Source organism: Rhyacophila brunnea, unplaced genomic scaffold, assembly GCF_057557595.1.
Source record: "Rhyacophila brunnea isolate RB1 unplaced genomic scaffold, BYU_Rbru_1.0 scaffold_6, whole genome shotgun sequence".
NCBI lineage: Eukaryota > Metazoa > Arthropoda > Insecta > Trichoptera > Rhyacophilidae > Rhyacophila > Rhyacophila brunnea.
The window spans coordinates 8,131,236-8,153,150 of NW_028233276.1; the positions used below are offsets into that span (position 1 = coordinate 8,131,236).

The 21,915-nt window shown below is 30.1% G+C and overlaps 1 protein-coding gene across 1 annotated transcript in view; it reads left to right on the top strand.

The window, feature by feature from the left end:
- Positions 1-21,915, top strand: part of Syt7 (Synaptotagmin 7) — a 767,213-nt gene that overhangs the window by 12,164 nt on the left and 733,134 nt on the right. The window contains exon 2 of the mRNA XM_085956767.1: positions 11,040-11,252. Coding sequence (XP_085812893.1) covers positions 11,157-11,252 — 96 coding nt within the window. The 5' untranslated portion in view covers positions 11,040-11,156. The remainder of the gene's footprint in view (positions 1-11,039; positions 11,253-21,915) is intronic.

Below are 21,915 nucleotides of genomic sequence, written 5' to 3' on the forward strand. Positions count from 1 at the left end.
CATTAGTTGAAAAACCAATATTCCAAATTTAAATTTAAATTCCATCAAGTACATTCGGTCGATAGTATTAATATAAAAGAAGTTTTACTTTAGCTGAGCGTGGACTAAATTATTTTTTTGATGTTCTATGAAGTAATGGCTTTTTTATAATATTGCATTATAATTTAAGAATATATTTTATAAAAATAACGCGTTTAATTAATATGTATTTGTAAAATAAATATTTAAAGCTAACGGCTTGTATTTCACATAATGTAGTTTGTTTATTTACTCACTTCAATCTCATTTCTCGGAGATTATTAATTTGAGAAGCGAAAGGGTTTTTTTTCTAATTAAACGAGGAATAATTCTGACGCCCGTCGCCCATCACGTAATTGAAAATTATTCAACCTTTTCTTTTGAGAATTCGGCTCCGATTTAGAGATTTTTTAATTAAAATCGCTTTGAATTAACAATATTATATTTTATGTAAATTTTTGTCAATATTAGCTAACAACACAAAATTTAAAAAGATACCCATATAATTTCAATGAAAAAATGATATTGTTTGATCATTTTATATTAATAATATTAAAAAAAAATATATGTGTTAAATTTAATTATAGGTACTTCTCTTTTAATCGACCGTTTTAACAAAACAAACGTAAGTTTGGCTGAACTATTAATTCTAAATAACATTTTAAATGTTTGAGGAGAGTGTTTTTTTAAACAACTTACTGAAATTACTTATTATCTTTATCGATCAAATGAATGCATCATATTTTAGTAGGATTATTGATGAAAAAAATGGTTCATACACTTGTCTATATAAATATTAAATAATTAAGTAGGATGTTTCAAAAAACTCTTCTTTAAAATATTTCAAATGTGAATTGGAACAGCTGGCAAAAATTTATAACATCTCCAAAATTTTCCAACTATTACGTCCATTACGTCCATACGTATTAAAAGAATCAGAAATAACTGATTGAAAAAATAATGTTTTTTTTTGTCAGAATGCGATTAAAATAATATATATCTTCCATTTTTAAATTTGCATTTACGTGGAATATATCCATAATAATTACAAGATAAAAAGAACTTTTTACATACAACGTTTTTAAATTTTCTCTTGAATTATTATGCTCAATATGCTCAAACTTGTACTTGATATGAAGTAAATAAAAAACAAATATAGAATACTGAAATGTAATTTTGAGATTTCATTTTGATTTCCATAGTAACGGACGTATATATTAATAATTTAGTTGCTAGGACCACCCCCTTAGTAACCACTAAGTCTTTTACTTTTTACGGATTTTTCTGAAATAATTTTTCATACAAAACAGAATTAACTGAAAATGAATTCGATTCTCCCTAAAGATGGCTAAAAGTATTAAAATAATGCATTGGCATCGTGTTCTGATATATTCTAAAAGTTTCAAATGTCTAGCTAGTCGGGAAGTTGGTTAAAAATCGTTTGTAAGATTTGTACTGAACAAACAGCCACTGGACACACAAGAATACGAGCTAATAAACACGTTGTAAAAATAGTTTTATAATAAAATTCTTAGCTCATTTCACGGTTATTATATTATTTATGACTTACCTATAGTTATATTGGGCTGTATACCCATCTCCATAATGTCAATAATTGATAACTTACTAACTTACATTTGTAATTTACACATAAAAAATCATAGAAACCGTAGAATTAATACCTACACAATTTTGTTTAAAACCCATATTATATTATGTTACTTTCCATGTGAGGGTTTTATTCATGACGTAACCGATGAAACTTTCATTAGTCCAAATAGCTACTACACGTATTTTTAGTTTTGCTAACGAAGCCTTTGGCAACACAAGTTTTGTAATTCAATCAATCAACGATTTACCAACATACTATATATAGTGTAAGGAATTTACCAATTTTATTACAGAGACTGTTTCATTTACGAATATAAATTTATTTTTATTTATTCTATACTGAATATATTTATGTATAATACATGATTAAGGAATGTTACTGTCATATTATTGAAAATATATAATTTCAAAATCTTTATAAATACACCATTATTTAGTTGCGTAGTAGCTATTAATGGAATCGGATGTATCAGAAATGGATCAAAAATTCACACAGATAGTGAAAATGTGAGTCTATTTTTTATAATGTTTGCAATAATGTTTTATTTAAAAAAATCTTGTAATAAAAAAGTTCGTGATACTAAATTTAATTCTTAATTAGGTAACTGTAAAGGCTTTTTGAAACTGTATTCATTGTGCCTTAATCGACTTAATCGATCATTCATTGAGTAAACTTTCGAATAACATTATTAGAAGGCATATTAAAGAGCTTTTAGATTTTAAAGTTCAACCCTTAACTTATTTTCCCCGAGGAGATTAGGATAACAGTGGTTATAGTATCGCATTTAAAATTATTTACGGTGAATAAACTGCATATAAAATTTTGTTGATGAAACAAGATCGAACAAAATATTCAAACAAAATTTGATAGATTGAACTATTTTCAAAAGTTAACCTTATCAAAAACGCAGACGCTTTTTTGTTATGTTCGTATAATTACTTTTAAATTAAAAAATATAGAATATTACTTATTTTTTATTTATATATTTTTTCAATAACTTTGTGCTTTCTTTTTTATCAATTATTGAAATGCATAAATAAAGATGTAGTTTTTAACCGATCTCTTAATTTGTCCTTATGGTTATTTAGTGCCCCTTAGGTACCACTGTATGACGGCATTTATCTAGCGGTTATTTACTCACCCATTATAATTTAATCTGATAGGCGATCTCTATCACATCGCATAATCGTGTCTTCTTTCTTATCCATTAGTTTGTATTGTGGTTTTTCCGCGTTATGCCCAGCATCCACCTTTATATGCCACAGTATCTTAGTCATAACCTCCGGAATTATTTTACTATATTCACACACATTCATGAGAACTGGTAGCATGTTAGCACACGTTCGTTTAACACTAAGACACAACGGGTGGTTATTTTTCATTCTGTAACCCAAATTTAATGTGTTCGATGTCATTTTATTTGGCAATTTAGTCATACACACCAGTCACTTGACATTATTAGTTATTGAGTTGATCGATTATAGTTCAGCAAAGCAGTTTATCATTATATTTGACTTTGAGATATTTATCTTTAAACCTACTTTGCGGTTTTCCTTTGCAAGCTCCTGCATCCTGTTTTGAAGGTCATCTGGGTCATTTGGAAATATTACAATGCCGCATGGAAAGTACAGGTGATTAAGATTTTGCACACTGACTGTAACTGAGACATTTTGTAATATTGTGTATTGTAGTTGTTATAATAATATGAATTATAACTACGTTTATAATATGTAAAGCAGTACCCATCAGTAAGTCAATGATTGAAATGGTCAGAACATTTTCAATCACAAATTACAATTCCCATTTCACTCGCCGTTAATAATTTTCCGTACGGTGCAGTATTGATTTGCCCTTAAAGGCTGCATTTAGCGCAGGACGAATTTCACGGGAAATGCAATCGAGAAAGCCTTGACGTATTTTGATAAAATGTCACATTACGTAAACACTGATATTTCCGTGTGCAGGTTTTAAAAGTTTTTAATCAGTACGAGATGTAATTATTTAATTTCCCCCCTCTTTTTTATTTAATTTAATTTGACTAATAACTTTTATTAATATTTTTTTTCGACCATATCTGATCCTAATAAGATCATATGGGCCTCCATAGAGCGGAGGTTTGTATTAACATTTTTTTTTACGAGAAATGGATGTCAGCCACTTGCTCAACCTATTAGGTCCATACTCTGACTCATACACAAATTGTACTTGCGTATTACTAATGCACAGTATTATATCATATATAATAATATTCAAGTATCTATATACAATTTTTTTAATTTAATACTGAATACACACAATATTTTTATGAATGTTGGATTCTTTCAATTGCCGGAATTTTAAGTATATCAGATAAAATGTAGTTATTTCATGTAAGTATGTCTGTTTCTGAGCTTTTCATACTTACTAACTAAAACTGGCGCTACAGACCATTCTAGTCCGTGGCCGACAGCGCAACCATTATCTAGGAATCTCTTTCCAAAGCTTTCTTTTTCCAGTCGTTCACATTCAGCCTCTCTGAATCCCGCTTGACGTCATTCATCCATCTTCTCTAGGGGCCGCCCAATAATATAATATCTAAATGAATACTTTGATGAGGGTGCTTAATATAATTTACAGAACTTAAAAAGTATTCAAAGAATAGAAGATATGCACTTGGCTAGAAACTCGGTGAACGATACAATTTCAAGAACTTAATTGTAATTTTTAAACATTTTCAATAGAATTCTTATTTTTTTTTTCATTTCTCCCCATAAAAAACTGCTCGTCACGTCAGATGTAGGTAAAGAAATATTTGGGAAATTTTGGTACGCGCACGTAAAAAGGTTCACCAACTCTGTATTATCATACATAGAGTATAATTCATACTGTTGCGTCAATATATTTTGCAACAGCTGTGTCATATACTCTAATAAAGGTAGGTAGAATATGTTATACTAAAAGCGGACAATACTCATTATAATGCATAGTTTCCAATTGAGAGCTTTTATAAAAGCACCTGCATTGTTGTTATATTATAATATAAAATCTCCCCGGTTTGCGCTAGGCATACCAATATTATTCAAACACGAAAATCACGTAGCGTGCATTATTTATTATTTCGTGCTCACTTTAATAAGAACATATACGGCCGATAGTGGCGATGTGTTTGAAATAATAATATAAGGATTTTATCAATGGCATTGTCGAAGTGCATACAAACACAAAACAGTTTTATACTTTCGAATTGAGGTAGGAGGTCGTGTTTGTGTATTAATATGTTTTTTTACCATAGTAAAATTATTTATTAACCGTTTGAATTTTTAGTACACTATTTTTATTCGAATACAGTCTGTTTTTAATATTCTAAAAAAATAGATTACTATCGGAAATATATTTTATTATTATAACGTTTTTCTTAGCTCGTATTCTTATTTGTCCGATGGTTGTTTGTCCGGTACAAATCTTGCAATCGATTTTTAACTAACTTCCCGACTAGCTGGACATTTGAAACTTTTAGAATATATCAGAACACGATGCCAATGCATTCTTTTAATACCTTTAGCCATCTTTAAGTGAAATTTAATTCATTTTTAGTTAATTCTGTTTTGTATAAAAAGTTATTTCGATACCATTATTGGCTGCTAGGGGGTCTTAGCAACTAAATTATTAATATATACGTACGTTACTATGGAAATCAATATGAAATGACATTTCATTATTCAGTATTTCTATCAAATTTTTTTGATCGTTTAAGCTAGTCAAGTCAAGTTTATATGATTCTATAAAACTAAAGTACTAAATAAATTATATAAAAGGTAACAACTATCACTCTGACGATACTTTGTTGATGTAAAGTATTGCAAATGGCCGACAATGACTATTATATTGGTATGTTGGTATACCTCGATCACGCGGCGGCTGACTTCATTTCCACTATATTCCAGTATAACTTTAATAAATCATATTACCTACCTAACTTTCAACAAATTTAATTTAAACAACGTGTTTTATTTAAGGTGAATTTAGTGATAGTTACGAAATGCTTTTTCATAAATAGGTATAAGTAACCTCGAACTGACGTAAAAAGTATACTTATATAATTTTACGAAAACGTTGAGTCAATCTACGTCCCAAAAGAAGTATAACTTCAATAAAAATGTCAAATCTATTTTAATTGTCATCTTATCTTTCAAGTAAGTTTTAATAGATTTATTCAAAATCTCATTTTTAACAACCATATTTTAATTGATTTAAGATATTATAATATAGCTACTTACTATTAGTCACCTTTTGAATGTATGTATTCTTTAATGTTAAAAAGGTGTTAAATATTTAGCATTTAATCTCTAACAATATTATAAACTAAAACAGAGATTTCGTTTAAATTTAATGGAACGGTTTATTCTCAAAGGCAAGTTCTTACTCATTTACCGTCTACTAAACAATGTATGCAAAAGGTAATGAGAATGGAATGGTTTGAGAGGATTTATTATGTAGAGGTTATTTCAGTATGGCAGTAGCGGGAAATAGCTTATTTACGCGTAGACGAAAACTAAGTCTTATTTTGATTAATTTCAAACATTGTTATATACCTAACAAACGTTTTCTGCATTAAATAAAATAGATTAAAAAATGATTAACATATTAAATTGGCTGTTACCTCGAAGTATTAATATTATGTCTAAAGCTTTACAATCTTTACAATTTTGTATATATATAAATAGATATATGTACTTATATGTATATGTATATTTTTTTATGTTACTTTTTTTTGTATATAATTTAATTATTTATTATTCTTCCTCATTTTTCTCATGTAATTTTCTTATGTAATTTCTTTATATTTATGTTATTTTTACTCTCTATCTTTTTAAGCTTAACTATATTAAAATGTATACATGGAAACTTTGCTGGTTGCAATAACTTTTCATTAATATATTTAAAATTTTTGTAATCAAAATGTAACTGTTTGTTTCCTTAATTAATAATAATAAAAAAAATATATTAAAATATTATTTGTGATAGATAACACATTCTTCATTGAACAATAATAGTTTTTTTAATGTCATATGACCCTAAGCATAATTTTATTATACTTACTTAAATGAATAAGTTAGCGTTGCGCTATATTATAGCTTATTTTAGGAGCATAATGCATAAATAGTTATAGGTATCAAGCAGTGGTAAAGGGTGGCGGTAGGTTAATATCCGACATAAGTAGTGTACACTAATTAACTTTATCAGTGAAATGTATTTGTTTTCATTGAAATAATACTATTATAATTATGCTGGGTTTAATTGATTTTTAAAAACTAACAAACACTATCTATAATATGTATTCTTAATTCAACTAAAGTAAATATGTGTGGCTGAAAAGTGTGCAATATTTTTGTCGGATCGTTCATAGCATACCCAAACTATTATGGTTTAGTTTAAAGAGAGTTTAATTGAATTTTATAAACTAATCAGCACATGGCCCCCACATCCTGAAGCGGGCCCCTAGGCTAGGAACTTTGGCGCCCCCCCTACCTATCGCCAAGGATAAAGACAGTGTGACGCTCTATAGTAGCGTTTTCCAAATGGTGTACGCGGTAAATTAATTAATGTGTTTATTTTTAGTGTTTTTTTTTTTTTTAATATTTTTAATACTTATATCTATTTGAATTATGGAGTTAACGATTATCGATACACAAATAAAAATTGTATCGTACAAACAGATTATTTAAAATAATAATATTATTGAAGGAAAATAGCGACTTTTTTTACTATTAGAGAGAATTTGTGATGTGTATTTATATCACTTATCTGGTCGACTCGCCACACGGGGCCCTTTCTGAGCCCGGGACCCTAGGCTAGAGCCCTTTGTGGGGGCCATGAATCAGCATCTGCAAATAATTAAATTAAATTAAATTTAAAATTATATTTTTGGTTCATTGGAAACTGACAATAAATATGACTGACAAAGTTTAGTGTGTATTGTTCATGTCCAACAACCTACCTACCCCTTTCACCACTGGTGTCAAGTGTGGTACAAATTTGTTTTATATATATTGTAAACAAAAAATATATAATCATTCTGGATAAAGCAAAATCGTATTGAGTAACAATTATTATATATCCAAACATGAAAATGCATTATTATATTATTCAAAAGAATATTTTTTGTATGGATAAAACTCATGTAGTATTGTAGTACATGCTATTCAAATAGTATCTTTTATCTTAATTTTAAAGACTAAAAATGCTGTATCTACGCATTTATTCAAATAAACCACTGACAAAGCAACCATAAAAAATTTAATCTTTATGTTAACTAATAATCTAAAATTATTCATTTCATAATTATTTTATGTTAGTTAAAAAGCATTTCAATAAAAAAACACAAAAAATCAAAATTTTAACAATATTATTATTGGCTGCATTAATAATTGTAATCGCTATAAGCGACGTTGTATTGCTTAGCTGTCCACTGTGATGCATATGATTTAAAATTTGTGCATTTATCCACGTGTTCAATTGTCCAAGTTCGCAGTTATAATTAAACTAATGTCAATTATGGCTCTCCCTCCATCTAGCAATATGTTTTTCTTATTACAATTTCATCATCTTAGCGACCTCTATTACATTTATATTACATATTCTCGGCTACCTTTTAACTGATTTTCAAATCAAATCAAATCAAATCAAATTTATTTATTTTACATATAATGAACATAACAAATTATAAATTCAAAGCGTTCACGACATGACATAAAATAAGTGTTAATAAAAAAAAAAAAAAAAAAAATACAGAGAAAAAGTAATAAAATAAGAAAATAAATTAAATAAGTAACAAAATAAAAGTAGATGGAAGCACACAGAGTGAACTTTGATAAACCCTATCTTAAAAACTTATAAAACAACGTCCACCTAAATTCACCCTCACGTAAGTGGAATATATCAATATCCGAAGCGATTTCATTAAGCATGGTTACTTACATGGTTACGTAACAATTTCAATTCCACGTTACACTTTTATTTTTTTATATTTGTTTCACATACATCATATTATAATATTACTTCACACAGACTTTTAGTACCAAAATCCAAATTTACATTGAGTAAAATATTATATTTAATTTGTGTAAATTCGTTAATGATAGGAGGCTTAAATACTTTATTAAAAAATAAAGTTACAAGTATTTATAATTCAATTTAAATTCAAGCATTTGTAACTGTCATAACAATAATAATATTATTTAACAAAATAAAACTTTTGTTTTACTTACAGTTTTGAGTTTCGTTTTGACAGATATGTTCTGGTCATTGAGTTAACAATTTAATTAATTTGGCATGTTATAATATATTATATTATAACAATAAAATTATTATAAATGTTTCCCAAATATTTCTATTGGATAACAGTTTTTTTTTTTTAATAATTAAATGGTTGTATTTAAAATATATATATTATGAATCCATCCATTTTGGTTTTGGTGGCCTAGATTGTGGTCACCGAATCATGCTTCTCTTGATATGTCTCGAATCAGTGGGTTTTTTTTTTCAAAATGTACTTTTATTAGTTGGTCAGTGGGATATCTTCACCAAAGGCAGACATATTTTTTGTTCTTTCCTAATGTTCAATGGCGATTGGAGATAATCAGTTTGACTCCTGACAATTACCCCAGTCAATTCCTGGGCATGGTGGATTTGCTGCCGAGCTCTTTGAGTTTTGACTTATCACCCGACTAACATGTCCATGTGTCGGAAAACTACAAAAGCAGGAAATATACTAAAGTCACTACTCTTGGTCCATCGGGCCATCCGACCTGATCGACATAAAGGCTAACGTCTTCTTCTTGTCAGGACCCAGCGTTGGGGCGTGCCCTATGCACAAGTTCACGCCACTTCCCTCATCCCACATCACCAATTTTGGCGCCTTCTGCCATTCCAGACCTGCAACGCATAGATCGCTTTTGTAGCACTGCTGCAGAGTGATGGAGGGCCGGCTACGGCGACGCAACTTTTGAGACTGTGCCATGAGGGTACAAAGTGTTGCACTCTTTGGCGGCATTCGGAACACATATCTCAGAAAGGCCAACTATAACGCTTTAAAAAAAACTGCCGTCTTATTGCATACGTGAAGATCTCTTCACATAGTTTAATATGCCCGTTTTGTCTTGGTTTTGTATTAACATACTATATGTAAATTAATTAAAATCATTTATTTTTATTAGTTCTCCGTGCTTCTCTCTCCCATAGGTAATTCTTAATAAATTGAGTATCAGTAAACTCAGTCAAAGCACGCTTAAACGCGTGGCGACCTCAGTCTTAAATATATGATCCTGAGGCATTCCCAGGCATAAACAACCGTGGATGCTTGACACCGAACGTAAGGCTTCATGCTTCGCTTGATTAAGACCGAATGTGGTACGGGGCGCGTAAGTTTGGAGGGAACTGTTAAGTAGTTGGCCTGGATTATGCTATATTATTTATTGTGACATTATGATTGAAATTTTGATGACCTAAACAATATTAAGTTTAACTAATACTTGGTTCATTTCGTAATTGTGACGTATGTACCACACCCCACTTTTATTTATAGCTTATTGCGTCAAATACAGGTCATAATAGTTTCCTTTCCAACGAAATTAGCGTATTTTTACCCTTTTTGTTAAGAACTCAACAATATTATAATAGTGTGGGTGTTCTAATTTGTATGTCTAATTTTTTATTTTCCTAGATAGTAAGTAGTTTTGGATGTCTCTAAGGGTAACACAGTATAAATAATTATCCCGTTGTATTATTATGTGGATGCTTATATGAATATCAGTAGTAACCGTTGATCCATTGGTATTCAAAATCTGTGCCGCAGCACCCTGGGGCATCGCGAGCAATAACGAAAGACGAAGTGGCGTATTGGAAAGTAATCCAAACAATCTTAATTCAATGCATAATTTAATGATAGGTATATATTATTATGTATTGACTGTTTTCTTCGTGCGATAAGAAATGTAATGTACGCATCTTAGATTATCACTATAGTGGTAATTATTCATCCCTTTTTTTTGAAGACAGTCTTTTATTTTAGTACTGTATCCTATAGAATGAAAAAAATCTTATTCGTCTTTGTAATAATGTAATGTAAAAGGAAAAAAGAGGAATGTTCAGAACACATTAGTATATACATATATTTGACGGCGTGTATAATAAGGGCGTCTTATATCGGAAACGGAAAAAAATTGAAAGCCACTGCTTACATCGATCGGTGTGAATTTATCAGTTGTATGGAATGAATTACTACTACTACTACATACGTTATTTAGTTCCACCATATTACAGTATAAAATAAATTTAAATATCTCGGTGTGGGTTGAATAACGAAATTAAGTTAGGTAATTCTAATAGAATAATTTTAATTGTAACGAGTATTAAATTTATGAACATGAAGCTTCAAACCACGACGTGTTGATCACTGATAATAATATACAACAAAACATAATTAATTATTTAAAAGTGAGAAGAGAAATTTAATTTAAATCTCGCGAAATCGGTTGCGGGTTCAGTCATGGTCCACCTTACAAGAGAAGGCAATCACCATGAAGACAAGCAGGATGATCCTGGTATCTACAAGGATTCCATTGATATTACGGAGAAGCGTTTGGTAAGTGATATTTTTGTTTTTACATATAATATTTTCTTCATTTGATGCCATCTTTTTCGTAAGCACGTCAATTTTGAAGCTTACTGTTATGATTTTTATATAATGACAGAAACGACATAGCTAATTCTGTTTCGACTACTGCAACTTTTATGGTATCATCTTTGGAAAGTCGATGTTCTCTATCTGATCAATATTTTTTTTCAAAACAATCAATGGTTTTGTTGACTCGCTAAATCTACTCGAAAAGGTGGGTTTCCATTGTCCATCAAGATTTATGCAAAACCAAGCTTTGTACCATGTGAGTCGTAGTGATTATAATTACCTATGCACAAAACTCTTTTATTCGACGTTCTTGCTTAAATTATAATATATTTCTCCACCGTTGATCCTTTCAATAATTCAACGGTTTTGTTTTTAAACGCGCCATCTCCAAAATTTTGTATAATGGACATTAATCGAATTTTAAATGTATTTTTTGCTTTCTTATTATTTTTATTTTCTGATATATCTTAGATCACCTTTATTATAATTAGATTTCAATAATTCTAGCTAGTATATATTTTATAGTTATATATTTTAAAAAAATGTTACTTTTTTGTCTATAATTGTGTCGCTACATTTCAAAATCAGCCAAGTCCACCTTTAGGTATTTTTTACTTTTTTGTAAATTACTGAAGAAATACTGCTTTCTAAGATTTCTACATTATCAAAATGTGGAATATTCTGTACTCGAAATAATATAAACTTTCACCCTTGTAACTGTGTATTTGAGAAAACAGAAAGCTGTTTTTCTCCTATTCGTCTATTATGGACTTGGCTGATTTTGAAATCTAGCGACACAATCATTCATTATTCTTCCTCATTTTTCTTATGTATTGTAATTTCTTTATATCTATGTTCGTCTTACTTTCTACCTTGTTAGGCTTAACTATAAGTATAATAATTATTTATATATGGAAACTTTGCCGGTTGCAATAACTTTTCACTATTCTATTTTTATACATATTTTTGTAATCAAAATGTACTAACTGTTTATTTCCTTAAGAGCGTACATAAGTGAAACGGCGAATAATTTTCAATACTATGTGGAACAAAATTTTGGCCGCGTTGCCATTCGGAGAGGGATAGTTGACCTGTTCGCACGTCAATTTCTTTTGGGATGAATATATTCATAAATCGTCTAAAGATGACTAAAAAACGTTTCGCATGTACTTGAAAAAGAAAACATGTCAATGAATATACTATTATTATTACGAATATAATAATAAACATAACATAAAAAGGACGCATGTTGAATTTTCATGACAAATTAAATTTCATTCGTCTCGCGTCATTTGCACCCGCGACCCGCAATTCGCGCATCGCCTAGTCACGTTATTCTTAGACCATTCCTCAGCTGAGGTATAGCCTTAATAAATAAAAAAAATCTTATCTAACCTGGTCTAGTCGTATCTGATCATCAAGACCTTGTAAATTGAGCCATTTACGGAAGGACCACCTAGAGGAAATCCATCTTTGCCTAGATTAGCTGCTGACATAACTCGATATATAGCTCATGGTGTTATAATGTTATGACTATAAATGTAATAACACAACTACATACCTATAAAAAATAGTTTCCTTCTATGAAGATCGTAAATGTATATCATTATGCTAAGCCATAAGGTCATAAGAGATATTTTACTAAAAATCGGTTGTTTTATGAAAGTAGATTATTTAGAATGTCATTAAAAGTGTAAGTTGTCAGCAAGATTTATTTTATGACAATAATAGTAACATAACTTTTTGTAGGGTAGTTGGTGAAAAATATGGTATTACGACACCAACAACAATATTATTGACTTAAATTTAAATGTATTTAAGTTTTATACTATTTTATTTTGTTTTAGTCGTTTTTCGCAACCCGGGTTTCGCCTTTAGGCACTATGCACTATGTGCACTTGCGAAAATATAAATACACACTGACAACGAATAGAGTTAATTCAAACTTAATTAATAAATTAATACAATACAGTAGGTAAAAACTTTATCACTTACCTATTAAGTCAAGGATTATAATTAAAAATATAACAAAAAAATTATGGATAGTTGAAGAGTTTGTAAAAAAACTCCTACCTTATCCTAATAATACACTCAATAAGCGTATAAATCGTCAAAACCTAATAAAAGATTATTATTAATTATTTATATACAATAAAAATATTACATTCAAGAGGTGTAAAATTGTTAATACTGGGAACAATGGCAACGTATTGGGAATTTAATGGAGTTAACTACAATGAATCTGAAAAAAAGGTTACCAAGGCTAATGATAAATAATTACAAGATAAAAAAAACTTTTTATATACAACGTTTTTAAATTTTTTATGCTCAATATGCTCAAACTTGTACTTGATATGAAGTAAATTAAAAAAAAATATAGAATATTGAAATGTCATTTTGACATTTCATTTTGATTTTTATAGTAATGCACGTATATATTAATAATTTAGTTACTAGGACCACCCCCTTAGCAACCATTAATAGTCTTTTACTTTTTACGGATTTTTCGGAAATAACTTTCCATACAACAGAATTAACTGAAAATGAATTCAATTCTGCTTAAAGATGGCTAAAAGAATTAAAAGAATGCATTGGCATCGTGTTCAGATATATTCTAAGAGTTTCAAATGTCTAGCTAGTCAGGAAGTTTGTTAAAAATCGATTGCAAGATTTGTATTGAACAAACAACCACCGGACAAACAAGAATACGAGCTAATAAAAACGTTGTAAAATATCTTAAAGTATCACAGGTTCATCTGTGATTAGCGTCTCACCAGTGTTTTACGATTTTAGAAGTTTATCTTTATTAAAAAAAAAATAGGTGAGCGCTAGAACTTAATTATCTAGTGCTATATTAGAAATGAATTTGAGTTGATATAATTTATTATATTGTACATTTTTATACATGAGTATAAAAATAATAATGGGTACATGCTAAAAATTTATTTGTATTTTAAAAATAAATATTGTTATACTAATTCCCATTTAATAAAAATGGAAATATCTTCATGATTGAATGGAAATATTATTATTTGAAACCGTCATATACGAGTATATTACTTATTAATTTATTTTTAATAAATGAAATTACCAATATCTCCTAGCTTAGAAATGTTGTTATTATAATACACCTCTGTTTTATCGTGAGCGAGTATATTATTATGATTTGACGAATTTTGAGATAATCTGACAGTGACAGATTTAAGATACGAGTATTTTAGCATATTGTGTTTATATTTCAATATTCAGGTGACGTAATATGTAATATATTATGTTATGTAGTGAAAACAAAAAAAAAGTTAAAGACCTTGTAAATTTTGAAATAAACTATTTTTTATTAGTAAAATAATAATATGGCATTGCTAACGCTTTGTAAAATTTTGTGATGAAAGGTCAAAGGTAAACATGACAATATAAGATGTGATTGACAAAAAATATATTTTTTCTCAATTTGTCAATTTATATCATTCAAGTAATGGCTTAATTATTATTAAGTAGGTAGGTGATGCAATATGTCATATCTAACAGAGTTTTGAATAGAGGATGTGATTGAGAATTCTCTAGAAATAATAAGCATACTCGATTCTCGCCCCTCGAAATTTTTTTAAATTATTTCTTTCTTTTTTTATAAATTTATAATACATTAAATATTATTATGTATACGAAATCTAATATATAAAAATCAATATTTGTTTGTTTGATTGTTTGTTTGTTTATTCGTATTTTATGCGCTGCTTGCACTTGCGCAAAGAGTATAGGCTATATTTTATATATACAAATGAATGTCTGTCTGTCTGTCTGTCCCGTATGCGTTCCTATACCATTTATCCGATTGCAATGAAATTTTGGTAAGTGGTTGTACGCACACCCGCAAAGGTTTTTGGATTAGAAAAACCATCTTCTTCTTCTTCTTCATTATATCTTCTTTTATTCGTATGGTTCCTATACCATTCATCCGATTGGGATAAAACCTTCGTCAGTTGTTGTGGTAACATCCTCAAAGGTTTCTGAATTAGTACAACCATATTTTTCTTCTTCTTCATTATATCTTCTTTTATTCGTATGGTTCCTATACCATTCGTCCGATTACAATGAAATTTTGTTCAAGTGTTGTGCTCATACCCGCAAAGGTTTCTGAATTGGTATAACTATTTTCTTCATCTATTTCTTCTATTCGTATGCGTTATTATACCATTCATCCGATTGTGATGAAATTTTGATCAGTTGTTGTGCGCATGCCCGCAAAGGTTTCAAAACCATCTTCTTCTTCTTCTTCATTATATCTTCTTTTATTCGTATGGTTCCTATACCATTCATCCGATTGGGATAAAACCTTCGTCAGTTGTTGTGGTAATACCCGCAAAGGTTTTTGAATTAGTGCAACTATCTTCTTTTTCATTCTATCTTCATTTATTTATATAGTTTCTATACCATTCATCCGATTGAAATGAAACTTTCGTCAGTTATTATGCCTACACTCGCAAAAGATTCTGAATTAGTACAACTATATTCTTCCTTTTCCTCTTCGTTCTATCTTCTTTTATTCGTATGGTTCCTATAGCATTCATCCGATTGCAATGAAACTTTCGTCAGTTGTTATGCCCACACTCGCAAATGTTTCTAAATTAGTACAACCATCTTCTTCTATTTGTATGCGTTTCTATACTATTCATCCGATTGCAATGAAAGTTTGATCAAGTGTTGTGCTCACGCCCGCAAAGGTTTCTGAATTGGTACAACTATTTTCCTCTTCTTTTTCTTCTATTATATCTTCTTCTATTCGTATGCATTCTTATACCATTCATCCGATTGCGATGAAATTTTTATCAGTTATTGTGCGCACGCCCGTAAAGGTTTCTAAATTAGCACAACCGTCTTCTTCTCTTCTATTTGTATGCGTTCCTATACCATTCATCCGATTGTAATGACACTTTAGTGAGTTGTCGTGCGCACGCCCGCGAAGATTTCTGAATTAGAATACAATCTTCTTCTTCTATTTGTATGCGTTCCTATACCATTAATCCGATTGCGATGAAACTTTTGTCAGTTGTGCACACCTGGAAGGAAAAAAACATTTTGTTCACAATACAAATTCAAGCCATTTGTATCTCAGTTTTATAATTTTCAAAGTAAACTACAATAATTTTATTATATTATGCATCTGAAATGCAAAATAAGTTGTAATTATTGTTTTTCGTTGTGTCAAGTCTTTAATGGATATATCATGTTGATCCAGAAATAATTAAAGGCAACACCATGTTCCTCGATATTGATTTTTTTTGAAATTTTAGTAAACTAGAAAGTAGCTAGTTTATATATTTTTTTTACTTTTAATTTTCACGAAAAAATATATTATTAAATAACTTTGACATCAAATTATGTGTATTTCAATTACTTTCTATGCCAATACACATGGTATTATAATGTTAGGTAGGTACTTGATAAATTATTCTCTGCCTATTTACATATCGGCTTATGTGAAATGTGGTTTATGTGAGAAAGTTTGGTCTAGTACTACCTTTATAATGGGTATTCGGTAGACAATTTGATAACCTCTTGTGGTCATCCCAAAGGCTTTCACCAGATGCTCTATTATATGATACTTTGGTATCAGGAGCTTCAGTGATTTTCAATTTGCGAGATATCAAACATTAAATAAAGATGAAATTTCTTTTTAAAATATTTAATATTAGTTTCTTGTTAATTATTAACTTATAAATAATTACAAGATAAAAAGAACTTTTTATATACAACGTTTTTAAATTCTCTGTTGAAGTATTAGGCTCAATATGCTCAAACTTGTACTTGATATGAATTAAATAAAAAACAAATAAACAAACAAATATATATAGTAACGCACGTATATATAAATAATTTAGTTGCTCGGACCACCTTCTTAGCAACCAACAATAGTCTTTTACTTTTTACGCAGTTTTCTTAAATAACTTTCTATACAATACAGAATTAACTGAAAATGAATTCAATTCTGCTTAAAGATGGCTAAAAGTATTAAAAGAATGCATTAGCATCGTGTTCTGATATATTCTAAAAGTTTCAAATGTCTAGCTAGTCGGAAAGTTAGTTAAAAATCGATTGCAAGATTTGTATTGGACAAACAACCACCAAAGAAACAAGAATACTAGCTAATAAAAACGTTGTAAAATGTGTATTGAAATTAAATAATATCGAGAAATATTGATAGACAAATTAAATATGATATAAGATCTTCATTCGTGTCAGCAATCTATCCAACTGAGATCAATGATATAATATTATGATCAGAAGAGTTACAAACTGCTTATGAAGATTACAATACTTAGTAATGAGGAAACGACGACTGAGTATTGATATCAACTATGATATTTTATATATTATTTGGAAAACAGCATGCAATTTATGCGTAAAATCACTTGTGTTGTTTATTATAATATACTTTCATATATTTCAAACACCTATTTTGTTAAACTATGCTTGAATCTTAACTGGGTAAGTATAGTATTATGCTAATTGGTTTGAGAATCTCTAGACAAAGCCCTTTACTTGTTAACAAATAATTGTTTAATCAACTTGACACTATTAGGTTTCAAGATATGTTTATAAACTGTTGTTAATTTTTTAACATTATATAATCACATAAGCTGTAATGATAGCTAGACATAATATATGTTACAAACACGAGTTTTGCGATACTTTGCTTTCAGTGGAAAAATATTGTAATTATTTCAGGTTTTCTGCACATGACAAGGATATGTCAAGTAGGGACATGTTACGAATTTATAAAATTTAATATTCCTCAATTAATATGCCGTAGTAACTCCTACGCTCAAAATGAATTTTGCTGACGTATAAAAAAACCTACGTCATTTTTTAAACGTTTCGTTACATTTTGCAAATATATAAACATCATCATTATTGACAGAAAAATCCGGTGTGTACATGATTACATATTTATATACACTAAAATACGTACACTGTCAAATATGGATGACAAATACATTTTAGGTAAAAATAATATATTTAGTAATTAAAATAAAACACAATATTATGTATTCATTTTTCACTATTCATTATTTTACTATGGTTTTGTCTGCTTCCAAAAGACATTACTAACTAGTGATTTGGTGATGAAGGAAATTGCCACCAGTTGATAATGTCCATTTAAACTGGATGAAACCAGTCCTAACGTACATAAAAAAATGGAACTAGCACTAGATATTGTGTTTGATTTTAATTAAATTCATTTCCACCAAGAATTGACATTCAAGACTATAATAAAATATATATTCAACCTGATCGGTCTATACTCTGATAGTATATAATAATTGAAAACCAATATATGTATTTACCAGATCCAGAATTTTAACCTGGGACTCAAGACAATATAAGCCACCGCGTACATCCTTCAGCCATCGTAGACGTATACACATTATTATGATCACTGGCTCTGCAATCATGTCAATCAAATTAGATATTGGCCAGCTTTTTGCCGGCATGCTTGAATATTTTCATAACTGCTTGTAATGCAACATTGCCAACTGAAGAGGAAAGCCGATACATTTCACGACTGGTCCTACCTTTCCACCCCTCCCGTTCTCTATAGATGACCTGGCATTGCCTGTCATTGTCTATAGAGTGCTCAAACTGACGCGTTTGTCGTGTTTACTTGTCGGAGTATTCTTAGTTTCAGATTTCTTTCAGATTATTTTAACGTATCTTGGAGACCTTGGTGTTCATCTGATTTAGTGGTTCTGTGTTATTAATAATTGGAAGTGATGCTCAACGTAAGTAAACTTCTTCTGTGTATAATAATATCATAATACACTAGGACGTTTGTCAATGTGACAGTCGATTCTAAACGACAATAACTAATACCTTATGTATAGTCTCAGTCATTGTAGAATACCAAACTCTACTTGCAAGTTTTTTTATCAATAAATAGTATGGCAGTGGACCACTCGTTGCTTGTGCAAAAAGTTGTGCTCAGGATTTATTAATCTAAAGATGGCGGTGAATGCAGTCAATCAGTCTCAGCTTGGGTCATACAATTTTTATTCTCTTCTAGAAGTTTGTTGTCATTGGATTCTTTGGGATTTACGTTTTCTCCATCCATGTAACTCGTTTGTAATAAGCGTCTCGTCATAGTATTTAACTATAGTAACCAGCAGAGTCAGGTGGTTGGATGGTGTCAAAGGAGATGTTAGAGCGGCCGGCGCCTGTAGGACATTGGACCAGGATAGGGGCTGGGGGAGATGGAGAAAGTTGTTGGAGAAAGCTATGAACCATCCTGAGTTACTGGGATACATATTATGATGATTGAAAATTAATAACTATTTGCGATTTTTAACTAATGCAAATGATACTAGTGCACAGTTTGTTTAAAATTTCTTTAGATATTATAAAACATGATTATGCATTTCGAAGTGACTTACTGGTAATTTAATCATTAGCCTTATAAGGTAAATTCTTTTCACATAAGCAACTTGTTGCCAATGTGAACACGCCTAAGCTTCATCTATATAGTTTCGTACAACGTTTTTACTAAGTAAAATTATTTAAAAAAAAAAATAGAGACAGAAAGAACATTATTATAAAAAAATCGTGATTCATACAAATACAAAGAAACGATCAAAAAAACTTGAAAAATTCAGGGTTTAAAAATATTTTTTTTCCTGTGTAATATCATAGTTCTTGTACTTTCAAATACGATCATTAAATCCGTACTAGTTTTTTTCATTTTTCTGAAAATATATTATAATAATATGCCTAGAAAATATGACGTTCTTTATGAAAATTCACCGAGTAAATAAAAACTCTGTCTCGAAATGGGAATTCCACCTAACCTTTGTAAATAGACGTAAGTCGTCTGGAAAATGGAGATACTTGATTTTTTATACTCTCACTATAAAAAGAGTTTATTTCAAACGGATAGATTTTTTCTTATTATATTTCCAACTTATTTGTATAGGTACAAAAATGAGGAAAGTGGGGAAATCTCGTTATTAATATGTTTGATATTATATTTTTATAAATCACGAAAAATGTTATCGACCATCATACATTTGGTGATTACACTGAGAGGTCAGCACGTCTGTTTATTTATCAAAGTATACTGAGTTTGGATCCTGTAACTAGTCCAAATTTGTATTGGTAATGCGCGTGTTTGAACATGTACCGTTAAAAAAAATTCGGTTAGGTTTAAAATAAATATAAAGGATAATAAGGCTTCAAAATTATATAAATAGATTATCTGCAACGTTTAAGGAGTGTCCAGGATCATGCTTTGAAAATAGCATACAATCTCTATTTTGACCTACGCGGCGCACGTCTCCTCTTAAAATCATAAAAAAACTTGGAACCGAAAAAAGTAAAAGGAAGTAGGAGAAGATTACACACAACAGTGGCATGCTGATGATGATAATATTATGAAAAGTTGTGTAAAAAAGATGTGTCAATTTTACAATTAGTTAATAAGTATTCAGTTACGAATGAATGGGTTGAACATTCCATCGTCCGAATTAGTTAAGGAATATTGCTCCACGTTGCGTAGGTTAAACTATGAAAAGCTAATTGGGCACTTCCTAATTTAAATGTTTGACAAATTTAGGAATCTTAGGTAAGTGGACACCTATGGCTACCACAAATTTAATTATTACATTCTCAAACTTGTATAAAATATCTAGCCGTGTCAATTCAACGAGACATTTTGGTCAGGGTGAGGTCACCTTGTCGTATGCATATTCAGGCTTCATTAGTCAAACGAGAATGTGGGTTGGTGTTTGTCTGCCTAATCAATTTACGGGTCATTCATTTTGTAAAGTCGCTCGACTGATTGAAAATATCGCAGGCTATACGATACGAACATAACTAATATTACATGTTATCTACTAAATATAATTGTATTTTCGAACGAGTTGCAAAATGTTCGCCTCTTACGCGAGGGTTTCGAGTTCGAATTATAAAACTGAAAAATTCTCTTCTTCTTCTTCTTTTTCGGCCATATCCACTTAGTTATGGCATATGGACACCACGCGACGCCTAAAGAATCCCTGTCGCCCGCCAGTCTTCTTGTTTTATTCCAGGTTAAACCAGCATCCCGTAGCTACGCCGTATACACTCTATAGATAGTATTTAGCGGCCTTCCAGGACGCCGGAATCCGGTCGAAGAACTTGAAGTTTGAAACTTGAAGAACAGGCAAGCAAAGTTGAGGTTCTCTTCTGGCATTCGCAGCACGTGGCCGAGCCAAGTCCAACGTTGCCTCTTCACTCTCAGGCTGCTTGGTGCGTTCTCTTATCTCCTCGTTTCTCGTGGTGTATTTCTCAACATGTGTTTGAGTCAACCATGGAGTGAATAGTTCGTTGAAATAGGTTTATGTTATAGGCCAGTTTTAGGTAGATAGTGATATGAAAGGGTTTATGGATTTAAGGGGAATAACTATTAAGTGTATTTCGCTTTTCACATGAGATATAATAATAATATAATATATTGATTGAATTAGAAAGAAAACTTTGGCACGTGAAAAAAAGCGGTGAGTTAGGTTAAGCGCTTTCGAGGACTAGTTCCCGACCATCAAATATCTACTCTCTATCCTTCCAACCACGAAGAGACACGTAACGATAATTC